We start from the raw sequence: 9,973 nt of genomic DNA, 5'->3' as shown, positions 1-9,973 counted from the left end.
TCTCCTGATATTTTATACTGTTTCCTGTATGATAGCAGCAATATAAAAACATGTCATTGCAGTGTGCCACTTATGACCACTAGAGGGCCCCCTAGCACCTGTCCGCTGCCCATGGTACTGCTTTTGTTGCCAGGTAAAAGGACGGAAACTCAAACATACAGGAAATATTAACCAACTTCTATTTTAATGAAAAGGTCCACATTTCATTATGTTTTACAAGAGTGAGATCTCAAGTAAATGTTATGCAGCGTTTGCCAGTGACTTTGCCAGGACTTAATATGGCGCCTACAAGGGGAATGTTGCTCTGAAAGTCACTTCCGCTTCCTGCGACCTTCAGTGGCATGTGTGTGAGTGGAGGCTGACGGTTGTCTTGTGTAATGAAGGGAAGCCGTAGGTTGGAGCAGGCTAACCGAAGAGAAGGAAGATGAAGGGGGCTTTGTGTAGAATATCAGCAGAGAGGTAAACGTCATTGCATGGAATGGGTTATTTCTGGTGAGGGGTCATGCTGAAAGAAGCCAGGACTTTCCTGATGGAGTTTTATGTAATATCAGCTGAGCTTTGTAAATGTTGGTCTATTGAGCATGCGCACAGAGGACATTAACCAAGTACTAATGTCAGGTGTGTTACAATGAACTGGAAAGGATGGAAACAGTGTTGTGCGGGGGGCTTGGTGAACACCGGCTTTGCCAAAGTCCACACAAACCTGTCACTGAAACCCCCCCTGCTGAGCCAGTCAGTTGAGCCCCAGCATTTCCTGGTCCTTTGCGGAGCAAATTTGCACATGTGTCTTCACTACCTAGTGCAGTCTTCCTCAACCATTTTAACACGGAGGAACCCTTTAAATAACTCCCAGGTCTCAGGAAACCCCTGCAAGTAATTCTGCAGATGGGAGTACCTTACAGTGAACAGGAAGGTAAGATATACAAATGGGATTGTTGCATATTTGACACCCAGGGCTGCTCTATGCAGCAAAGTATTTTTTAAATATGTAAAAGTATTTTAAAAAATGAAGACTATCCTATGTCCGGATCACTGCTGGTTCCTGTATAAGTCTTAGTTTGATTCATCCCGGACACTACACACAGCGCTCTTCTTCTGGTGCTGTGACTGACAGTTCAGCTTCTCATACAGTGAAGGTTCCTATCATTCCCCTGCCCCTTCGCCTCCCCTGCTTCATTCACAAAAAGTCTTGTATTCTTTTCACAGAACGCAAGAGGGTTATGTGAATGGACAAGGGCAGATCCTGACAATTACTGCACTCCTATTTTTGTACTTCCCAAAGCATTTCATGCACTACCACTGCCACCCTGCATTGGATACTTGCTCAGGTCTATTAATATTGAGCATCATCCAGGCGATGACTACAACTTTTATCTAGAACCACATGTACCGCCGGTATTTCAAGAGAAGGAGGTCATGTCATAAAAGACTGCTGTATCACAAGAGCGTCAATGTTCAGAAATAAAGGGCGCCAAACCAAAAGTTGTTAGAATCCAAACATGCCTTTAATTGTTCATATATTGATTTAGGCAAAAAACAACTAACGTATTTCAGGGAAAACAAATAAGATTTTGATTGAACTCAAGATGCTGGAGCCAATTCCAGCCCTAAAGGAGACCCCTTTATCAAATCTTGTAGAGGTCCATTTGGTTATAGTATCTTGAGTCCAATTAAAACCTTATCCTCTCCTAAGCCCTGATGAAGGGAGAGTGTTGTTGCCCTGAAACACATTTACTGTTTTTTTTCCCCTCAAAGGACAACTATGAGGTGAGTGATTTCCACTCCTCCTCATAGTTAGAGCCGACCTGTGATAAAGAAGCTGTCACAGGTCGGCTCTATTGATTGGGAAGCGAGCAGAAACATGCCGCCGATCTGCTCACTTCCCAATCATCTCCCTGCAGTGACTGCCAGCAGGGATTCCTCTCCGATCCTCCAGCGCTGAGTGGCGGAACGGACGAGGGAGGTGGCGGGCACAGCTGGCTCTGCATCTAGATAGGCAGAGCCAGCTGTCACTCACGCAGCTGGTTGAATCACAACAGTATGCGGCGCTCTCAGTATATCTCGGGCCACTATATACTGAGCTTTGGGTCACGGGATGAGGTTAATGTATGTCCTTCCGTGACCCTAAAAAGAACTATGGGGGAAAACACTTACCCCATAGATCTCTTTTAATCAAATTGAGAACAATTTAAGGCACGTTTGGATTCTTTCACATGTCCACTAACATCCAATTCCCCATAGACCGATGTGCGGTCCGGTCATTTCAGTTGGAGGGGAAACTGGACGGTCAGACGTCACAACGGTGGCACCCCATCTGTACGGCTCCGATCAGTGCGTGTGAAAGGGGCCTAACTGAGCCCCAGATACGTTTTTACTGCTAAAACTACTCTATCCAAAACAAAAAAAGTTCTAGTTGTGCATTCAATTTAAATAAACTGTTACTGTTTATTGTACATATTCCATCAGGACCTATATCGGTTATTTATTTTGGTATGTTTACAACCCATCATGGATAACTTGTTGCATGCTTGGGCTAGTCTATGCTTATTGGATAAGCTCTTCCAAAGCTTTGATGTTTTCTAAATACTGAATAACAGAATGACACTAAAAATATATTTCTATTGCAGGTTGAAGCAGTCATTTGTTGCTGCCTGCAGTGCTCGAATGGTTCATCTGAAGAAGCACCCGGACCACAAAGAGGAGGAAAACTCTAAGCCTTTCATGTTCTCTACGAGTAAAGCAAGCCATCGCCAGTGGACTGTTGAGAAATCCTTGGGTAGTGAGCACCAGCGGCCCTTGTGGAAAGTTCTGCCAATCAGTTTGTTATTTACGGCTGTTCTAATATGGGCAGCTTTTCGTAAAGAAACCAAGTTGGACAAGATCGTCTACAGACCGATATCAGAGGTAATAGGTGACACAGAGAAAAGCGACACAGAAGACGAAAAAGGCAAATAAAATTCTGTACATGAACTGCCTTTTGTTACAAGCAGGCGTATGGATGGCAGCACTCCTGGATATACCGCAGGAATAGCTTTGGTCTTTTACATGATTGATTCTGGTGACTGGGTAGTGCCATAAATCCGTCCGTTCTATGGAACTAGGTGATGGTTTTTTGGCAATGAGGACAGCACAATTGGATGTAAGGTGCAATTAGAAGTGATAGAGAGCCTAACTTTACATGTTCCTGTTGGCCAGGACAAACAAGGCGAATTGGGCTGAATATGCACAAGTGGTCAGTGAAGACTAAAGCTGGCTATACACCAGTAGAAGTCTGTTCCAAAAAATAATTTTTCCGGACGTTCGTTTGATTTTTGAATAGTTAATGGGGTGAAATCGGCGATTTGTTTTCAACTGTAGTAACAGTTGAAATGTGGTTTTTATTCCAGAAACTTCTCCGTTTATAACAAAATCGAATGTTAACATCCAACAATAAACTAATAATATCGGTCAAGTCTATGATGGCATTATCGAATGTTCTTTTGAGGTTTTTCGTATGAACTTTTGTACGAAAATCTAGCAGGGCTAATCACAAAAGGGTGAAGAGTTTGGAGGAGGCAGGAGAAGTGAACAATCTAGGACAACATCGCTGAACTGGAAAAATTCTCCAATTCAGCTCACTTTCCAGTTCATCTATGTTGTCCTAGATTGTTCACTTCTCCTACCTTCTCCAAACTCTTCACCCTTTTGTGAATAACCCTGTATGTGTATGGCCAGCATAAAGTAGATTTCCACTTTTGCAGTCAGATTTAAAGGAGAACTATGAGGTGAGTGCTTTTCACTCACCTCATAGTTCTAACCGACCTGTGACAATGAGACTGTCACAGGTCGGCTCAGTAGATCGGGAGGTGAGCGAACACATACCGGGTTCACTCACCTCTCGATCCTGTCACGGCTCTCTGCCGTGACAGGGGGAGGGGCTGGATTCCCCTCTCCCCGCTCCGATCTGCCAGCGCTGACTGGCGGAACGGATGGGGGAGGGGGTGGGTACAGCTGGCTCTGCCTCTAGATAGCCAGAGCCAGCTGTCAGTCAAACAGCTGGGCGGATCCAGACATAATTGTCGGGATCTTCTTCAGCTGCGGCGTCTCAGTATACCGCAAGCTACAGCTTGCGGTATACTGAGCATAGGGTGACACGAGGACGCTAGTTTGTGTCCTCCTGTTACCCTAAGGAGAACTATGAGGAAAAGCCCTAACCCCATAGTTCTCCTTTAAGAAAACCCCTCTCTATGTTTTGTGTTCCAATTCACACAGCATACAGAAAAATAATTAACAAAATTATTTCTTTTTTTAGATGTTTTTCTCTCAGCACATTCACAGTGATTTGTCCTTATAGAATTTGAGGATTGTGTTTCTCTCATTAAGTTTATTAACAATTGACTATAGAAGCCAGGGTTGTAATCCTTTCACCCCTTGCAGCCCATCCTAACATTATTAACTGCAAAGGCATTTTAAATATTTTTTTTTAGCTCATGCTATGTGGATGGGAACATGTAACAAATATAAAATAAGCGTTATCCCAGTTGGACTGCAAAAGTGGAAATACACTTTAATGTTCATGTCATGCTAAGCTGCATTAACATAAATGTGGGCTGTACTACAGGAGCTGCTGTCCACAGAGCCATGGAAGATCATGGGAACAAGCAGCAAATGCAGGTATGTACAAGACTTCAAGAGTGGGACACTTGGACTGCAAGGGTTAGGTGCTCGTTTTGGTCTAGGGGCGTGAATAAAGCAGATACATTCATGGCCAAAAATATTGGCACCCCTGCATTTCTGTCAGATAATGCACCACTAGGCACAGAAAATTGTTGCAATTACAAATGTTTCAGCATTCTCGTGTTTATTTCTTTTGTTTGTATTGGCATGACACAAAAAGGTTGAGAAAAAAATGCCAAATCTGAGACATTCCACACAAAACTCCAAAAATTGACTTTGCAAAATTATTGGCACCCTCAATTAATATTTGGTAGCCCAGCCATTGGAAAAAAATAACTGAAATCAATCTCTTCCTGCAACCATCAATGAATTTCTTACACCTCTTTATAGGAATTTTGGACCACCCTTCTTTGCCAACTACTCCAGGTCTCTCAGATTGGAAGGGTTCCTTTCCACAACCGCTGTTTTGAGATCTCTCCACAGGTGCGCTATGGGATTCAGATCTGGACTCAATGCTGGCCAGTCCAGCACTCTCCAGCGCTTTGTCTGAAACATTTCTGGGTGCTTTTTGACGTGTGCTTTGGGTCATTGTCCTGCTGTAAGATCCATGACCTCTGACAGAGACCCAACTTTCTGACACTGGGCCTACATTGCACCCCAGAATCCGTTGGTAGTCTTCAGATTTCATAATGCGTTGCACACAGTCAAGACATCCAGTGCCTGAAGCAGCAAAGCAACATCAAAACATCAGTGAAGCTCCACCATGTGTGACTGTAGGGACTGTATTTTTTTTCTTTAAAGGCCTCTTTCTTTTTCAGAAATCAGTAGAATGATGGTCTTTACCAAAAAGCTGTCATGTTGTTTCGTCTGTCCACAGCACATTCTCTCAAAGGGATTTTGGCTTCTTCAGGTAAGTTTTGGTAAAACTCCAATCTGGCTTTATGTTTCTGTGTCCGCAGTGGGGTCCACCTAGGTCTCCTAGCATAGCGTCGCTTTTCATTCAGATAGTGCAAGCTGACACAGTTGTACCCTGTGCCTGAAGGTCAGCTTGAATTTGTCTGGAAGTTGATTGAGGGTCTTTATCCACCATTTGAACAATCCTTTGTTGCAATCTTTGATCAATTTGTTCTTTTTCGTCCACGTCCGGGGAGATCAGCTCCAGTGCCATGGGCTGTAACCTTCTTGACCAATGTTGCGCACGGTGGACACAGGAACATTAAGATCGCTGGAGATGGACTTGTAACCGTGGGATTGTCCATGCTTTTCCACAAAAACTTGGAATGCAATTATTTCTTGCAATTTGGAGAGGAATAATTTTGTTCAGTCCATTTTTGGAGTTTTGCGTGGAATGAGACAAAAATGCAGGGGTGCCAATATGTTTGGCCATGACTGTATACTTGCCAGAACCTGAACTGAACTGCTGCCTTGCAGCACTGAGGGTCCTTGGTTTGAATCTTGGCCAGTGTCACTATCTGCAAGGAGTTGGCATGTTCTTCCTGTGCTACTGTGGGTTTCCTCTGGATACTCGGGTTTTCTCCCACACTTCAAAAACATGCTGGTAGGTTAATGGGCTCCTGTCTAAATTGCCCCTTGTATGCATATGAGATAGGGACATTGGATTGTAAGCTCCTTGAGGGCAGGGACTGATGTGCACTATGTGAAACACTGTGTAAATTATCGGCGCTATATAAGTACCTAGAATAATAAATTATTCATCTCCTTGCTAGCTGTGTGGTCAGACAGTGATGTGGGAGGGTGTGTTGTATCTGACCATGCAGATAGCCTTAGGGCTCATGCACACGGCCGCAAAGAGACATATGCTTATATTGCAGTGTTTTTATTCTTGGGAGTCACAGGTGCAGCATACACCAGTGTCCAGCTTGTCTGAAGCAATGACAGGTTGCAACTGTGCATGGGTATACATGAGCTCATGTGGCTACAGCAGAGCCATTTGCACACTTCTGCATGCAGACTGCCTGCATTTAGGAGATGCGCATATGGCTCTGCACACCTGTATGCATATTTTTCTCTCTCATTCATTGGACTGACAGAGAAACAAGACTACAATTAACGTTGTTCTTCGGTGACTTCATCTCTGCGAAGGCAGGAATGACCTCTCTGAATGTTAATTGGAGTGTATGGATTGTACAAGCAAGTCATAAGATGTTCATAGGATTGACTTTTGTTAAATGATCTTGTAACCCTGCATGGAATCAGACTTTATTTGTTCATGTGTCTTTTCAGCAAGTCAATAAACAAATGCCACTGCAATTAGCCTATACCTAACACGAACATGCTTTCAAAATGAACCTGCTAAGGTAATCTGAATTAAAAGGTACACTTGTGATCCTGCTTCATGAATTACTGATACAATGACAAGAGACATTGAGGATTTTGCTGGTAAGATATAAAAACAATGGGATTTGACCTTACCGTAAAATCTATTTTGTGGGTTTCATTTAGAGAGTCAGGAATTCTGTGACTGTTAGGTTGTACTGCCACCTAGCAAGCCTCAGTTTGGTAGAGAAGCAGTACCAAGATCATAATCATAGGCACAGAAGGGTGGGACCTGTGTCCTTTAATACATTCCAAGAAATTGATTTTACAATAAGTACAAAAATCCCATTTTTTTTCTCATTCATTGAGGGACACAGGAGTTCAGAGACTATTAGGTTATACTGCTGCATAGCATTCCTCAGTTTGGTAGAAAAGTTGTACCAAGATCATGATCATAGACACAGAAGGGTAAGATCTGTTTCCTTTAATGAATTGCAAGAAATGGATTTTACGGTAAGTACAAAAATCCCATTTTGTTTTTTTCATTTAAGGGCAGGTTCACACCATTTTTCTGGTCCAGATCTGATCCAGAAACTGGTGTGAACCTGCCCTCAGTTCCAGTGCATTCCAGACCAGACAAAATGAGACATGCAGTATTTTTCTGGTCTGGAACAGACTGTGCTGGTGTGAACAAAGTCCAGAACTAGCATAGGGATACATTAGGATGCATTTTGGGTCCGGAAACAGTCTTGTCTGGAGATTATATGGTTGTGGTGTGAATAGACCCTGAGGAACACAGGAGTTCAGACACTGTTGGGACATTCAAAAGTAGTGTGAGGGATGGGCACTAACAGAAAACTGTAACAGGCCCACAAGGCAACATACCTGAGGACTGGTTACAGCTCAAATTGTCATCTGAAGGACCTTAAGCTTGTATCTGGCATAAGAAGAGGCCTAAACATCCACCTTTTAAAGCTTAGAGAACGTGTTAACAGAAGATCAAGTGGTGGCCTTGCAAAGTCTGGGAAACAATTCCTATGCACCATAGTAAACTTGGCAGTGAGTAGACTTCCTATCACTTTGCATTGTGAGAATCACAAATACGGAGATGCCCCTGTCTCAGGAGGCCTGGGTTTCAACAGCCATGCCATTAAAGCCAACAACCATGAAACAGGATGGTAAACTGGTCTTCAGGCAATCTGTCCAAGGAGCATCTGCCAAGAGTCTCATCGGGTCAGAGTATAACATCTTCCTGGGCCAGTCCAGAGATTTGAGAATCAAGAATGCCCTCCATCTTGATCTTGCAGGTAAGGTGAGGATGGCGTTTCAGTGGAGGAAAGGTGTAGATCAAACTACTGATCCCACAGAGCCACCAGAGTATCCACTGCTTCCGCTGTGGCTGTCTGGACTTGGAGACAAACCTGGCCAGTTTGTTGTTGAACCTGGAGGCCAGAAAATCCACACCCAGCATCCCCCACCTGCGAGACAGGTCCTGGAACACCTACAGGGAGAAGGGATCACTCCCCAGGTATAGGCCTTTCTGGCTGAGAAAGTGTGACAAATGTCTATGCCTGGGATGTAAATGGTGGACAAGGCTGGAACCTGAAGTTCTGCCCAAGACAGAATTATTTCTACTTCTCTTGCTATGTCTTCTTCCCCCTGGCGGTTGATGTTCATCTTTGCTGTTTGTCTGACTGAATCCTGATCGATTAAACCCTCCAGTTGAGCGTTGCAGAGTCAACAAAATTGCCCAAAGCTTCGGAATGTTAATCATGAGATTCCACCAATGTCCAGGTCCTCTGCAGCAACAAGGTGACTCCTCCACAGTCAGACAAGACTCCCAAAAGTCTTTTGTGTTATGTGAAAATACAAGGCGTGTTAGGTGAATCCACCTAAGAAGAAAAAAGAAACCTTGCTGCACTCCTTACCGGGATTCCCATAATTTAAAGACGGGTGCTCGAAATGAGTGCGGATGGCGGCGCCATATGTAGACAATAGGGAGATGTCACCAGCACAACAAACGATAATAACAGCAATCAAGTGCTCATTTATTGACAAATGCTGTCTCTTATTAGCAAGCCACACGGGGTCCCTTTCAGCAGGCTTAGAGATGACCTCTGAGCCTGCTGAAGGGGACCCTGTGTGGCCCCGAAAGTGTTTGCTAATGAGGTGAATCCACCTGGCTAGAGACTGGATTGACTTGTCCTACAATGACAGATTGTTGAGTTGCAAGGGTCTCGAGTGGCACTGGCTTGACTGCCTTGAATGTGCAAGATTCTAGACCCGGAAAGTGCTCCGTGGCTGTCTGACTAGGTCTTGAAAAAGCCAAACGCAGAGGCCAGTACCCAAAGACCACATTCCAGGCTAGCCCCGCACTCGCCCAGTCGAGCAGGGTCTAGGTACATTCTCCAGATCTCGTCTAGCTGCTGATTCAGAAAGTGGCATCTAGAGGCCAACGCAGCAGCTTGTAGGGGAATCTTGATTGAAGATTGCCAGTGTCCAATTCCTCCTGCAGGTGGCAGTATAGCCCAACAGTCTCTGAATTCCCTTGTCCCTCAATGAAAGAGAAAGAAAATAGTTTTGTGCTGTAAAAAATGATTCATGTTCTACCCTAAAGCCTCAGATACCTATTGGCATTGCCATGCTAGCATTGCTCCAATGACTTACATTTGGTGCGATTGCTCAAAAATAACACTGTTCTGGCCAAAAGTCTTTGCTATCTATAACTGAGTGACTGCATCTAACCCTGCCTCGTACCCCCTAAATAGCATTACTCTCCCCAATCTCCGGTACCCTATTGATCATAAAAAGCGCCTCCATTGCTTCTTGCTCATAGCAGCTAGAGCGGTATTTTTCAGGGAATTCCATTGGGAGTCCGTAGCTGCTCCGTCCATGCAGGGGTGGATACGTGAAATTAACCAGTTGAAGTGTATAAAAGAGTTAAAGAACCAACTTTATGACCAGTACTCCCATTTCTCCAGTATTTACACCACCGGAATTATTTTGAGACACTTATGTAATGAGGTTTGTTAAACTCGTA

General features: G+C 44.0%; 1 protein-coding gene across 1 annotated transcript; it reads left to right on the top strand.

The window, feature by feature from the left end:
• Window positions 1–377: 377 nt before the first annotated feature.
• CUNH16orf91 (chromosome unknown C16orf91 homolog) lies at window positions 378–2,955 on the top strand. The gene is made up of 2 exons (XM_018564381.1): window positions 378–459; window positions 2,628–2,955. The coding sequence occupies exons 1-2, from the start codon at window positions 425–427 to the stop codon at window positions 2,953–2,955; spliced, it is 363 nt and encodes a 120-aa protein (XP_018419883.1). The 5' UTR covers window positions 378–424.
• Window positions 2,956–9,973: the final 7,018 nt, after the last annotated feature.

Source organism: Nanorana parkeri, unplaced genomic scaffold (genome assembly GCF_000935625.1).
Source record: "Nanorana parkeri isolate BGI_ZX_2015 unplaced genomic scaffold, ASM93562v1 scaffold3, whole genome shotgun sequence".
Lineage (NCBI taxonomy): Eukaryota > Metazoa > Chordata > Amphibia > Anura > Dicroglossidae > Nanorana > Nanorana parkeri.
Note: the sequence above shows the minus strand (reverse complement) of the source record. Positions and strands in the feature narration are given on the sequence as shown.